At 39.9% G+C, this 15,502-nt stretch overlaps 1 protein-coding gene across 9 annotated transcripts in view; it reads left to right on the top strand.

Annotated features, from left to right (window-relative positions):
* ORC4 (origin recognition complex subunit 4) overlaps window positions 1-9,290 on the top strand; it is a 99,672-nt gene extending 90,382 nt beyond the window's left edge. For all 9 annotated transcript variants that reach the window (XM_007494129.3, XM_007494132.2, XM_056797205.1 and 6 more), the window contains 4 exons: window positions 5,980-6,088; window positions 6,455-6,550; window positions 6,634-6,701; window positions 8,717-9,290. In XM_007494129.3, coding sequence (XP_007494191.1) covers window positions 5,980-6,088; window positions 6,455-6,550; window positions 6,634-6,701; window positions 8,717-8,905 — 462 coding nt within the window. In that variant the 3' untranslated portion in view covers window positions 8,906-9,290. The remainder of the gene's footprint in view (window positions 1-5,979; window positions 6,089-6,454; window positions 6,551-6,633; window positions 6,702-8,716) is intronic.
* The last annotated feature ends 6,212 nt before the right edge of the window (window positions 9,291-15,502 follow it).

The following is a 15,502-nucleotide window of genomic DNA, read 5'->3' as shown; positions in this document are numbered from 1 at the left end:
TCCTTCATTGTATTCCTTTTTTTCCACCTCTCTCTCTATAGGTGTTCCCTCAGGATTTTATTCTTAGACCTTTTCTCCTCCCTTCCTTCTCTCTCCTCTCTTACATCTTTTATCTCTCTTCCCCCTCAAGTGATCATGCCTTCAGTGATTACGTATATACAACTGATTCTGAAATACTTGTCTCCCTTCTTAGTTCCAAATCCACATTTCCAAATACTTAACATCTACCACAAAATCCCATAACAGCAGTTTTCAGTATTATCTGTAAACTCCTGGAGGACCCTCAAGGTTCTTTTGGGAGTCTGCAGTTCAAAATTATTTTCATAGTAGTACTAAACTATTATTGCATATTAAAATTTACCTCTCTTCTCCTACTCCTTATCTTTGTGAGGCTGGATTTACTAACATGTTGCCATAGATTTAAAAAGAAGCAGATATAAGAATCTTACCTACTTTCAATTAAGCCAGATATTAAAAAGATATGCAAAAATATACAAAACAATACAATTCTTCTCAGTTATCAGTAGATATAACTCACATAACACAAGCTTTTGAGGGTTCTAAACTTTTAAAATTGTAAAGTTGTGCTGTGTCCAAAAATTTAAGGACCTCTAAGTTGGTAAGCATTTATTAGGCACCTACTCTGAGCCAGACCCTGTGCTAAGCACTAGTTATATACAGAAAGGCAAAAGACAGTCTTTGACCTCAAAGATTTCATGATCCAATTTCAGGATCTCAAGGAGCGATACAAATAAATGATATAGAGGAAAAAATCAGAACCAGAAAAGGCACTTACGAAAGACTTGTAAGAGGTAGAATTTTAGCGGAACTCAGGTAAGCTGGGAGACAAAGATGAGTAAGGAGAACATTCTAGGCATAGTTAACAGCCAGAAATCAAAAAATACCTGGAGTTGAGAGATGCAGTTTATTTTTCTAGTAATAGCAAGGAGGCCAATGGCAGTGCATTGAAGAGTACATGGAATGGATGGGAAAGGTGTAACAAGATTGGAATGATTGTGGTGGAGGGACTAGACTGAAGGACTCTGAACACCATATACAGTCGCTGAAACTTATTTAATATCTAAGTGGCATATAGTCAGACCTATGCTTTACGAAAATCACTTTGGGTGGCCCCAGATAAAGTTACATGAGATACATTTGTGGTGGACTCAGAAAACTTTCATAATTTTCTTCATTTTCCTTCACCAGCATATGTGGAGGACTGAAAGTAGGGGATTGTGGGAGTGATCCAAGCCTGAAATGTGGCTGGGCACAATATAATAGGACAAGGGACTCCAGAAAACAATAAAGAGCCAAGCTGGTTCACCAAGAAGTTTAAGATAGGGAAAAGGAGGGGAGAATGGCTAGTGCAAGGGAAACTGTCTCAGAACTGCCTTTGAGGAATCACAAGGCATGTTCTATCTAAGTAAAGATTTTGTTTGTTATGGGAACACACAGGAGAGGGAAGAAACAAAAAGGTTGTGGAGCTAATGGTGCTTTTGTAGTTAATGGCAAAATGTTTGGTGTGACCCCCTTTTTGTGTGTGGCAGAGAGGGTTAGACCATGGGAAATGTGGATTGAAGAATTGGGTCCTGAGATACTTCAAAGGCAGGATCATGTTGAAGTCCATTGCCTACCCTCCCACATATGAGAGCATGATCTGTGAGCTATGTGCTGTCCTCATTGAAGGAGGGAAGAGAGTGACCTGGAGGTGCGGAGACAACAGCCAAAAGGATTTTGATTGGGGAGTTGAGGGTAGGAATTGATTGGTCCTCTAAGGAGGAAAGGAGATAGAGTAGAATGAGGGTGGTAGGTGGAGAACCTAAAAGTGTCCATTGGGAGCAAAGATGAGTGAGTGCAAGGGAATGTGGGAAAGGGTAGCCAGGGACCTTGGTCTCAGTAAGAGCTTGAAGATAGAAGGAATGAGATAGGAGAGAGTGTAAAGTAAAAGCAGGTTTGTTGCCTGTGGAACAGGTATTTCAGGGGGCACAGTGGAAGGTGTGGGGAGCTTTTGATTGAGTTTTGTGGTAGGAGAGTTAAGAGCAATGGGGAGTGGGTTTTGGATAATGACCTGCAGGATTTAAGAGTCAATGTATGTGTATATGTATCAGAAGTAGTCAATGGCAAGATGTGTCTTAAGAATCATTTGTTGGAAGGTGCCTTTCCTCTTTCTGATCAGAAGCTGAAGATTATGCAGGAGTTGAACAATGGTCCAGACAGAATTAGTGCAATCCTGCTAGAAGGGCTCCCAAACCCCTGCCCATTTTCTCCTGTTCTCTTCCTTCTGGTGTTGAGGCTCCTCTTCATGCTTCTCCTGGAGGCTAAAGAACAGTCAGGAGAAAGATACAGCCATGTGGAAAGCACCTTGACTTCCACTTCCTTCCAGAAGTGGAGGACTACCACAGATTGAGGGATCTACAGTGGCTCCTCTTCCTTCTAGAGGTTGGAGATGAAACGGGCATCAACTTAGCCACAGACAGAGGGATGTCCCAAGGTCCCAGAAGGTTGTACTAGTGAAGCAGAAATGCTTCCAGATCTTACCAGTCTGGAAAAATGGACCAACCTAACTCGGTATAGAAAAGTAGGCTGGTTAGTTGGTGATGAATTCTTTGATAATAGTGATTCATAATCAGTGAAAATGTAAAGTTACTCTCAGTGCTTCTTCTAAGTGCCATACATGGCAGAGGGTCAGAAAAGACCAACTTTGCTAAGAATCAGAAGGTGGTTAGTCTACAAATGCTACCTTAACTCCTGGTATTTAACTTTTTTCCCCAATTATACATAGAAACAATTTTTGACAATTGTTTTCTGACATTCTTCAATTTAGATTCTCTCTCCTTTTTCTTGCTTCCTAAGGTGGTAAACAGTATAATATAGATTGTATAGTGCTTTCAAAGTCATATCAGTATTGACATTTATGCTATGAGTTTCAGCTGAGCAAAAGAATGATCTGCAAGTTTTTCTTTGGAGAGGCAAATTAATGAGATGATGGAGTTGATTTCTGTCATGCATTCAAAGACAACAAGAAAAATCATGTCCTAGGACATTTATTCATATCATATTGTACTGCTTTTGATAAGCATTTATAGAAAGTCCACCACAAAAATAATTTCAGCTTATGTATCAAAATATGTTTCCAAGGAGAAAAAAGGAAGATTAATGCTACTGATATCCCAGTCTCAAAATGAAATCAGCCTATTATTATACTTTGATAGTAATTGGTTTCAAAGATGAAAAATGTATTGGCAAATATGGTTCCGGAAAACCTGGTGGCTTATAACCTGGTAAAGCTTCAAGAAAAGAATTTGCACAGGATGTAACAAGGACCAAATACTGATAAATGAAATGAATTTTTGTCAGTAAACAAATGCATATTAATCTGAGAATACATCAGATTGTTACAGGAAAGATCGGAATTAATGTAAAGCTCAAAAAAGATATATACTATTAAGAACAACTTCAAACTGGCCTCTCTAAATGAGCTGTTGACAAGAAAAATGGGAAATAGATGGAAAATTTGTACATCAATTTCCAGAAGATGTTATAAATATTTTTAAAAAATTACCATAAAGAGGCAACAAAAAACAGGCCAGTAAACACTTGATCTCTTTACCAACCAGGATGAAAGAATAACTATGGGCAATGTTGACTTAGAATACAAACTCCATAGCATCTTAAGATCTTACAAAGAAAGATAAGTGAAGAATCATGAGCAATGTTTTGTTTTAAACATTGAGAAGCAATGGAGGAAAAAATGTCTTTAAAAACTGGGTGATAGAATTTTCTATACAAAGTCATTCCAAGGGTATTTCTGTATGTTAGAGAAAAAGAAAAACTAAGATGAAAAATTGAAATGGAGTAAAGATTTAAAATACTGTTCTCTTAATGAAGATCATTTAAGTTACATTTGGATTCTGTATATCGAAATCTTAAAGGTGCTGCTTAATGAAGTGGAACCGGTGCCAAAGGAAAAATAAGATGAGAAAAACAGTTGGACTACATTAGTTAGAGAGATTTTTTGCCATAGGCAGTATGTTTGGGGTATTGAGAATCGATGGTCAGGCTTTTTGATAAAGGAAGAGATTTCCAACGCTGTAGAAAAATAATTGATCTCTTCTTACTATGAAAGAGAATAGAATGACAAATCATTCTATATACATTTAAGTTCTTCTTTTGTCTAGGTATAGACAAAAATGTAACAGTGAGGCTTTGAGGCCCTTATCTTCTATTTGAATTAGGCAGGCAATAGAGATCCAAAAAACATTGCACATGAAGGGGTTGGGAAGCTGCCAGCAACTGGGAAACCTACAACCTGAACCTTGAAGGAAACTAGAAATTGTATTATTGAAATGATTACCAGTGAAAAGATCCTGATTCGAAAGAGAAGTGGGTATTGCCTGTGTAAAGGAGGAAAGTAATGTAAAAAAACTTCTGGAAAGGTGGTCTGGGCCTAACCTTCCTAAGAGCCCTAGGGAAATCTCATGAATATCTGTGGGGGGAAATGATGGGAGTGGGGAAATTTGTTGTCTTCAATAAATAGTAAAGTTTGGAAGAAGGGTAAGATTTTGGAGAAAAACAGTGAGTTCAGATTTGGATTTTTGCATTTGAGTTAAGGATTTTGTGCCATTTTCAAAATGTGGTAAAAAAAGGCAGTTTGTGAGGGCATGGACCTAAGGAAGGAGACAGGTACTATATATACTTAAATCTGGTGGTTCACATCATAGAGATGATCATTTAGCCTAAGGGAAATGATGATGTCAAAAGAGTGTAGAGGGGGAAGAGAAGAGAGCCAAAGCAGAGCTTTGGATTGTCTTACATCACATTGAGGTGATCCAGCAAAGAAGATTGTGGAGTGGTCATAGAGATAAAAGAACCAAGAGAACATTGTCATAAAAACCCAAATAGGAAAGACTATCCAAGTGAGGGGTGATCCAGTTGTCGCATTCTACAAAGAGATCCAAAAAGATAAGAATTAAGAAATGGCTCCATTGAGGTTGTGATAACTTTGGAGAGAGCAATTTCAGTTTAGTGATTTAAGTCAGAAGCCAAATTGCATGGCTTTGAAAAGAGAGTGAAATGAGAAGACATAAGAGACAGGAGACCAGATATCTTTTTCTAACAATTTGAGAAAGCAAAGAGATAAAGGACAAAAACATTACTCAAGACCTACATTTTCTTTTTTCTTTTTTTTTAAGCATAGTAGAGAGTGTTTTGTTTGTAAGGAACTGGGAAGGAACAAGTAGTAGTGACAGATTCTGAGGGCACTCTGCTGAAAACTCTGGGTAAGGGATTGGGTGGAGGGAGCAATCAATCTACCAGAAACCAATCCATTTGAACAAAAAAGCGGTAACTTTACTCATGAACTCTTGTAGCACTCTGAAAATTGGTGAGATTTTATCACATTCTATTTTGATTTCTAGTTATTTATGTAGCTTATCTTCACCAATAGGTTTTAAATTTTTTAAGGGAAAGGAATCATATCATTTTTATAGACTTCATATCTCATATACTAGCCCCTTTAAGTGAATGTTCAGTGAATGCTTGTCAAATAAATGAGGTCTTTTATGCATAAAACTGAAAGCAGAGAAGTCAAGTTTATAAATATGATCTTTAAATTACTGTGAGAGAATTTTGAACTTAGAAACAAAAATCTGTCAAGTAGTCTTCCATATTTCTTTTACCCTTGCCCTGTTCCCCAAGTCACTAGTTAAAATGTTCTCATATTTTGGAAATAATACATATAATTGCCTTTTTTAAGCAACTCTAGTTTTTACCTGGTTTAAAAAAAAAAAAGTTTCCCGTAGTTAGAGTTGAAGCACTTTGATAGGGAATGAAACCTGAAAGGACCTCACTTAGCTGATCTTTTTTAATCTTTCACCAAGACCAAGTTCTAAAATGGTAATTGGTCCTTATTGTTATCACCAAAGTTCCCACACTGAGTAATTTACTTTTTCCAATTCCCTTTTGTTTCCCCTTTAGATGCTTGCCTTAAGTCACATAACGCCATCTCGCCCATTTATTATTCCAACAGACCTGGTGGAGGCAAACCATTTGTGTAGTATGGACTCTAAAGGAAATATTGTACATGGTAAGAGTGCTACCTTTTTTGTGTTTGTGTTTAATGAAATAATATTTCCATTTATAAACCAAGTAATTTATACATCAGATTGAAGACCTCTTTTAAGTTTTTCATTACTCGTTTCATGTAGTGTACTTGTGAGAGAGAGAGAGAGAGAGAGAGAGAGAGAGAGAGAGAGAGAGAGAGAGAGAGAGAGAGAGAGAGAGAGAGAGAGAGAGAGAGATTTGTTTTCTTGTAGAAACTAATTTTATAACATTAGTCAATGGAGAGTATACTCGACCTACAGCAAGGTGACCTGGGCTCAAACCCCAGCTCTGAAAACTTACTGTGTTGGACACGACTGAACAACTTAATTTTGCTTCTTTCTCATTTCAGGTCTTTCAGTGTTAGAAATTTGTCTTCTTATAGCAATGAAACATCTAAATGATATTTATCAGGATGAGCCTTTTAACTTTCAGATGGTCTATAATGGTAAGATATTTTAATAATTATGTAATGGCGTATCTTTTTTGTATTCAAGCATACCCTTAATACCATTTTTTTTTTAAATGCAGAATTTCAGAAGTTTATCCAAAGGAAGGCCCATTCAGTTTATAATTTTGAAAAACCTGTTGTTATGAAGGTAAGATATGATTTTGTGAAATTTTTTACCAAAAATAAAAACAAATTCTTCTCTTCTTTCCAAAAGAGAGGACTCTTTGACATGAGGTTGCTCCTTTGCATGAATTTATTATAGGAAATTTTACATAGACAAGAAAAAATGAAAAGAATGTATAGCCATGGAAATCTAGTTTTTTTTTTATTTTGTGGGGCTCTGCTGCCCTCTGCTGTCTGATTATAGGTATATACAGTCATGGAATTACATTTTTATTTAGTTCATTGTATAAACTACCATGTCTGTTTATTTCCAACCCAACTTTTTCACTTGCGGCAGCTAATTTAAGGAGCCAATGAAATTAGGAAACTGAATTCATTAAGATGTGTCTATCATTTATATATTTGAAATGTTACGGGCTAGAAAAGGCTGTATCGATCATCCAGTCCCTCCTCATCATGTTCTGATGATGGAACTATGGCCCAGAGAAATTGTGACTTGCTTAGGATCATATATGGTTTTGTGAGAATCAGGATTTTCAACTTATGGCAAGTAGGTCCTGTAGCTGAACTCAGATCTGATGGCTTATGTGGATAGCTTTGGGGTTGTTTTGTCTTCCTCTGGACCAACAATATCCTAGATCTCTGGAAGAGCAAGGTGAAGAGCAAGGAAGTAGCAAGGTGAAGTGGAATTACAGATGAATTGAGTTCCATGCAAAAGGCTCTAAATGTGGCCAGGAGTCTCAAGGTGGAATATGCCCTCAGTTCACCCCTACCAACAGTTTTTAGATTAGGCTAGCAAGTGAAATGTGTGACTAACATTTAAAACAATCATTGGGCAGAGAATATTCTCTACCCCCAAAAAACCATGCTGAGTAAAAATCTAAGAGCACATTAGAGAGCGAGAACCTTAAGGTAGGATAGATAGAACCCTTTAGTGTTGGTCCTCTTTTTTTTTTTTAGGCAGTGAACCAATTTGTTCAATACCAGAATATCAGTTTTTGCCAAGCACCCCAAAACATTTTGTAGGCTTAACTTTTTTTTTCTAGGCCATCTAGTTTTATATAATGAGTGTTCTCAGAATAGAGAGGTTTAGCTATGTAAATTTACCAATAGCTTTTGAAAACAAGACTGATTGTTAATTCTGGTGACATTAGGGAGAGAGCATTGCTACCCCTAGTGTTCAAAACATTCTCAATTCTTCTCTGAGGAATACTCAGACTTTTTGAGACATTATTTTTTAAAATATTTATCTCAATATGATAATAAATATGAAAATAAATAATAAAGAAAAGTTTTACATATTTTGTATAAACTTTTATATATACATATTGCCTCCCATAATACTTTATTTTATACATATAATACTTTATATATTTGAGGTCAGAGACCATTTGATTTTATCTTTGTATCTCCAGGATATTTTATGATACGAACATAATTTCGGACTCTAGAGGCAGAAGATTTAAGTTGGGCAAGGGGAGGAAAGGAGGAAGTGTGGCTACCTTGGCATGACCTTCGCTGGGGTTAGGGCCAAGTATCTTCATTTCCCTCTCAGCTCATCTGAGGAACTTGTCTGGAGGAGCCAAAGAACCATCTCTTTCTAGTCCTTTAATCAATATTCTTCAGGAACAGTAGAACAGGCCTGGTAGACCACTGGTCTCCACTTCCTTCTCCAAACCCCTTATTCTGCGCCCCCCCCCCAATATAAACTCTTCACCAATGCTTTAAATCCCTTTAACATTATTTTGTTGTCAAAGGCACAACATTTCAATATCAGGGAGCTTCAGAAAGTATTATTTACTGGATATTAATGGCTTATTAGTAGTAATCCTTTCCTATAGGATAAAGAGGTAGGAAAGTGATATTTCTGTCACACAGATACAAACCAGTACCAGCTAGCAAGGAGCCACTTTCATTGTAGAAGTATTCCCAGGTCAGGGTATCAAGCAGAAAATATCAGTAGTTTGAAGATTAACTTTGAGGGGGGATGAGGGTGGTGTTGGTTTGTTTGTTTAACTTGAAATATTTCTCTCCCTTTAGGCATTTGAACATTTACAGCAACTAGAATTAGTCAAAGTAATGGAGAGAACATCAGTAAATACACAGAGAGAATTCCAACTGGTGAAATTGCTTTTGGACAATAATCAAATTATGGATGCTCTACAAAAGTACCCAAACTGCCCTACAGATGTTAGGCAGTGGGCAGCCTCTTCACTGAGCTGGTTGTGAATTTGACCAGCAGTTTAGGTGTCTGAGTAAATGAAATCATAATGTCCCCTTTAAAGAGAGGCCCCAGGGTTGTACAAGTTTCCACTATGAATTGTAAAATTTCTTGCATGAGATGGCGTTTTCTCTAAGATGTGCTGGCAAGCAAGCCCCTCCTTAAAATTTAAAGGATTATAGAAACATGTTGTTCCTTAAACACTTAGATGAGTTTATAGGTCATCTTTGTGCATTTAACTTACTAAACTGTTGAAACAATTTTGCATTTTGATGTTTGCTACAAATTATTTTTGTTATATTTCTATTCAATGTTCATAATTCTATTTGGCTTGGTGTATGTTGTACATTCAAGGAATAGGTTTTTAGGAAAGAATAAAATTTAATCATCTTATCAAGTCTTACTGTCTTGATTTTCTAATGTATTGATAAGGAGAAACTGAAACCTTTATCCATAAGAGGATTTCTTTGCCGATGCTAGTTCCAGTGTACATCTTCCTTTTTTTCCACAGAGGTTCTCATAAGTCTAAGGAGAAAATAGTATTCTCCCGAGTTGATTTTGTGTTACATCACACATAGAACCATCCCATTTTTTTAAACCTCAAATGGAGGATAGATGACTTCCTTAGGAGACATTCATTATTTCTACAGAAGGGAGGAGAAAAGGGAATGAGCATTTTTGTAATGACTACTACGTGAGAGGTACTATGCGATGTGTTTTTTTCAAATACTTCACTTGATCTTCACAACCCTCATCATGTAAGGACAATTTTCTGAAATACAGAACTATCAACACCCTGCTTCAGCGATTACAAGAATTTGAGTTTGGTTTGAAGGTTTAATAGTTTTGAAAATAATGCTTTAGTAGACAATATGAATGAGAGTATTAACATTGACTGAAGTTAAATGAGCTGCCCACAGATAATAAGCTAATAGGTGTCAGGTAGAATCAGAACCCACGTTCTTTCTGATCTCTCCTCGTTTATAACAATACTGCCTCCAACAGTACTATGAGGACACATTATATTTGTTAGTTAAAAATCAGTTTTGAGCTGTGTGACTCTGCGGAAGTCATTTAACACCCCTCCCCCATCCCCTCATTGCCTAGCCTTTATTGCTCTTCTGCCTTCTACACAGTATAATTTGAAGAAAGTGAAAGGGTTTTTTAAAAATCATTTTTGAATTTTATAATATACCCAACAATCATCAGATATACTTCCAAGTATTAAGGACAGCGAAGTGGCTTAGTGGATCAGGCCTAAAGACAGGAAATCCCAGGTTCAAATGTGGCCTCAGACACCTCTTAGCTATGTGACCCTGGACAAGCCACCTAAACCTCATTGCCTAGCCCATACTGGCTTTCTGCCTTGGAATCAATGCTTAGTACTGATTCTAAGATGGAAGGTAAGGGTTTTTTTAAAAATCCAATTTTAACAATTTACTTTAAAGGGCTATCTTCACCTGTGTTCTTTGGATTGAAAACCTTTATTGGCATAACATACAATCTGCTTTCCCTTTTTGTTCCTGTAAGATAAGGTATAATAATGCACTTATACATTTCGTCAATAAAGTAGAAGTTTTCCTTTCTAGACTAAAGAGTTAAAATCAGCTACCAAAGTCATTGATTTCAGTGTGGCTATTAAAATGTAGCACAATCCCACAGTCTCTCAGGTATCAAACTGATCTGCACCTTTGCAACACCGCTTCCTCTGGTGAAGAATGTAAGATTTATATTAAATGTCCAATTCTTGACGTATTAGAACCACATAACTTTTTCTGCCTGCTCAAAAACCCCCACTCCATCAAAGCCACCACAGGAAGGAAAGAGCAAGAGACAGACCACCCAATTTATATCCTATTTACATCAGCATGTAACAATAGAAAGTAAATGGGGTTCTGAGGATCATGGTTTTTAGGGTAACAGATTCAAATTATATAATCTCTGGGATCCTTTGGGAGAATAGTCTCCCCAATGGATCATGTAAACATAACCAACTTATAAATGACAATAATTTGGGGATAAAAGGGAAAGAGAACAAAACCAATGATTGCTAGGCGTATTGACAAGAAGCTAATTGGGGGAAGTCCCCTTTGGCATAGGTGTATACAAACAAAATAAATGTGTTACAACCCCGTATAGTTCAATCAATTATACAACATGGTTCATTCTGGGTCTTCTGGTGCTGTGGAGGTTTCTTCAGGCATCTTCATGGTGCCTTCTTCAAATAATTCGTCTTCTAGTGTAAAAATGGAGATTTGAACCCTAGACTTCAATCCCCAGAAGTCCTTGGTATTTCCCAGAATTCCCTATACTCTCACCTGAATCTCCACCTGGGCAAGATCACAATTAGTATTTAACTGGCAGTAAGGACTCCCACACTCTCATCTGCCATTGCAATGATGTAACAAGTAAGCTAAGAGCAGGAACTCTGAATGGGCTAATCATCCATGGGCGTGTGGTTTTTATTTTGTATCCTTGATTTCTAATAATCCTTAATAAACAAAAAAACTATTATTAGAAATATAATTTAATTTTTACACTAGATTCGAAAAGTTATTGAGTTCCTTTTCCTAAAATGTTTGTTTCTTAAATTATTTTTAGTTTTATGACAATTACGCAATCCCCCCTCATCTCCCCCAAGGAGGGTGTACTCAGATCCACTCAGGTAGCCACTAAAGCTCATGCCTTTTAATCTTGTCTTAGATTCCCTCTCTTCAGGGCCATTTAGGGGTACCGAGCACCTTAGGAAAACTTTATAAGACTATAACCCATCAAGGGGGAACCAAATCCTTGGGTTTGCTCCTTTCATTGGTATGGGACTGTAACAGCTCTAAAGGCATGTCTTTTATGTGCCTCGTCCATTTTAATGTGGAGGAGAGATATTTAGGGGTACCATGCCCCTTAGAAACTAACTTCCACCTTCCAGATGAGACATCTCATCCACTACATTTTTACAAATGCGGAGGTGGGGAACATAATAGGCACTTCATTCCAGAAAGGCCTTTTAAAATCAATTTTTCTAGATCATTACATTTTCCTGGACTTTTTACAATGGTTATTTTCTTCAGTCCAGTCCTATGGGGAGGTACAAATACAGATAATGTAACAACACATATAGCTGTCAAAACACAGTAACTTAAAAGTGACACAATGTAACAAAATAAAATCTTCAAGCAATCAGCAAACACAATATGTGACAATACAGGAGTCCTTTTTTTCCAATTATGATACAGACTTTCATAAAATAATGGAGTCTGAAAAGGCTTAAAATTCTTTCCCCTCCCCAGGATCATCATCCATCTAGGTTCCCTTTGGTCATACTTCTGGTATCTCCCATAGTGAGGGAGAATTCCACATTGAACTCCTGTGGAGGAGCCCCATATTGGATGTATTTTAGAGAGTGGTCAGGCCAAATTGGCAAGGGGATGTAGAGATGAATTTTTCTCCTGAATCTCAGGATTATTCAAGGTCATCAAAAGGACCAGTGCACCCAGGTATGATAGGAAGAAGAGACATCCTAAAAGTGGGAGCTGTTTGAGATAGGTGATGCACTGTTCTTTCATAGAGTGAGTCATGCTTGCAATTCTTCCTGTTTGGAAGAGTAACCTTCCTTCCCCTTTCCCCTAGGGGTAAAATGCCAGGAAGTAGCTTGCTTCCCCTGCCACAAGGACAGGGTAAAAGCCCTTTAGGAGGCTAATTATTGCCTAAGGGAAACACACCCCAGCTCCCAAGGCAAGCAGCCCCTCACTCAGCTTTTGCCAATGTAAGGGAAAGGGGTTTATACTTTCCAAGTCTGTTTGGAGAGCGGCTTGTTGGTAGCAATCAGCAGCAGTCACAGCAGCAGGAGCAGGATTGTCAGTAGCAGGTGGAAGGACCAGGAAAACTCCAAAGAGTGGGGGGGAGGGGAGGGAGGAAGGGCCAGGAGGAACATAGCTTCTTTTCAAACTAATTTACTCTGAGAGAATTAAGGGTTCTGAACCCCACTTCTCATCGCCATAAATGTAGGATTTAAATTAAATGTCCAGTACTTGACTAAACTTAAAAAGTTATCTAACAAAATAGAACTATGTGACTGAAGTTTTTCTACCTGCTCAAAAATCCCCGCTCCATCAAAGCTGCCATAGGAAGGAAAAAGAGCAAGAGCTAGACCTCCACACAATTTATGTCCTGTTCACATCAGCGCATAATGACAGGAAGTGAGTAGGATTCTGGTTCTTGTCGTTTTTAGGGTAACAAATTCCAATTACACAAGGAGAAAATGTTGCTGAAGTTTTTTAAATCCACTGGTGTTATCACTGCATCAAGAACTGAAGATGAACTAAGAAAGCCCAACAACAGTGCAAGGCCTGTGGTCACTGCAAAAACAACTCTTCCTCACTAGAAGCCTTCAAGCAGACGTTGGCTCAAGCAGGCTTTACCCCAGGAGCCTTTGCTGCCACGCTTCTCCCTGCCTTTGTCCGTACAGAGCTTGTTGAGGCAGGAGAGCCTCCGCGCCGGCAGTGCAGGTCTCACCCAGCCTGGGCCAGTCCACTTGCTTCTAACCCCTCTCTCTGCCTCCTAGAGGGGGAGCCAAATTCAGCAAGGTGTTGGCATGACCACTAATGAATTGGACAATGTGTGTGTCACTGAGTATTAGACAACATTCCCCCAAAATATGTAGTACCTTTATTAAACCCCAGGGAGCAGTGTGTAAGGCGGCCTGCGTTCCCGGGCCCCAAAGGCGCCGCTCGGGCTGCGAGGGGCACTTGCAGGCCCTCCCCAGGGCTTCTCCCTCGCCCTCCCTGTGACCAGCCCGCACTCATTCCAAAAGTCGTTCATCTTCGGACCACTTGGGTGGCTTCCTGTGTGTGTGCTGTGCAGCCTGCTCGCCCTCTTGGCTGCTGCGCCGCCTTTGTTTCGGGGAGGAGTTTGGAGCAGGCCCACACTTCCTTGTTCTTGCCTCGCGGCTATCCCCAGTGTGTCTGCTTGCCAAGCTTGTACAGAAGTGCAGGCCCACCCGACTGCATCTCCGAGCACTGCCCTCAGGCATTCTTCCCTCTTCAGTCACCTGGTTTTCCTCTGTTAGCAGTCGCTCTCTGTGATCGGGTGTCTTCTGCGGAACCGGAAACACATTCTGGGGCTCAGTGCCGCTTGGAGGATGCCCCTCCCCCGACCTCATGATCTATTGGGAATGCCCATGAAAACTGGTCAGTGACCGCAGCAAATGCCTTTGCCAAGCATAGGTAGCCCCATTTATGCCTCACTTGATATTCATGATCAAAGAACGTCAGTGAACAAAGTCACCTGAAATGTGTATAATTTTTTTAAACCCTTACCTTCTGTCTTAGAGCCAATCCAAGACAGGAGTGGTAAGGGCTGGGCAATGGGGATCAAGTGACTTGCCCAGGGTCACACAGCTGGGAGGTGTCTGAGGTCACATTTGAACCCAGGCCCTCCCATCTCTAGGCCCGACTCTCCATCCACTGAGCCAGCCAGCGGCCACTATTTGTATAATTTTGACAAACACCTCATCAGCAGAGGGCCTTTCACAAGGCAGTGTTTTTGTCTACCATTGAGGATCTGGTTTTGTTTTCAGATAGTAAAGGAACACATTTGGGGTCATGTTGAGGGCTAGAAAAAAGGCAAATAGAAGAAGGACACTAGCTTCGGACCCACGTCCGGGCCTCCTTTCCATTTGTATAAAAACAACGAGTGCGCGTACAGAATAGCTGATGGGGGCCCTGATCGCCGAAGTTCCACCACATCTTCGCCATCACACGGAGGACACATCAAGGACACAAGGCCTCCCTGTGTTCATTGTTTATAGGTCAAAATGAGGCAAAAGGGTCAGCAGAGCAAGGCCAAAGCACAGCATGTAGTCTCCTCTTCTTGCACTTGTAAAGCCAGGCCCCGCCTCCTTGTAGAAGACATGCGCAGAAGGCTAGCAGCTGAAGAGGGCGTGCCCTCGCGCCCTGGCTGCTCCGTAGCCTCACAAGCCGCGTGTGGGACTCGAGGCGGTCTGTACAAGGCGCCTCTGGTTGATCCCGAGGAGCAGCAGATGCTGAGCCTCCGCTGTGAGATGGGAGACGCTGACTTCAGTGCCGCGGTCCTGCCCGGCTCTAAATCCTAGGAGCAGCTACAAAACCCACAGCCAAATGGCCTGTAGTGCAACAATGGAACAAGCACGGACAAAAGCCTTTCCCACCCCGGAATTCCTGCCCCGAAGTTTAAAGAGTGCGCACTAGCCCAGTAGCTATGAAGGCCACCGACCACTGTGTTCCCGGCACCGTTTGGGTAGACGTAATCCCTGGGCACCATTTCCAACCTCTGCACTCAAAAAAGCCGCCGGGCCCCCGCCAGACTCTGATTTCTCCCTAAGGAGAAAAATAGCATCCCACCCCCTGAACTAAAAATGCTGCTTGCTGGGGAAAGAGCATCCAGAGAAGACGTGAGAAGGTCATAGGGTATTCTCTGCCGCCTAAATCCCCCACCCCTGACACCACTGTACAACCCAATGTCCCGACAGCTCTATAGAATAGAATGGCAAGGGCTCAGCAGTAAGCCCAAACTGCTTCCAAGAAGCACCTATAGCCAAAGGGGGGGAAAAAAACTGCATATGCAAGTCA

Source organism: Monodelphis domestica, chromosome 4 (genome assembly GCF_027887165.1).
Source record: "Monodelphis domestica isolate mMonDom1 chromosome 4, mMonDom1.pri, whole genome shotgun sequence".
NCBI lineage: Eukaryota > Metazoa > Chordata > Mammalia > Didelphimorphia > Didelphidae > Monodelphis > Monodelphis domestica.
This window is presented reverse-complemented; position numbering and strand designations above follow the sequence as displayed.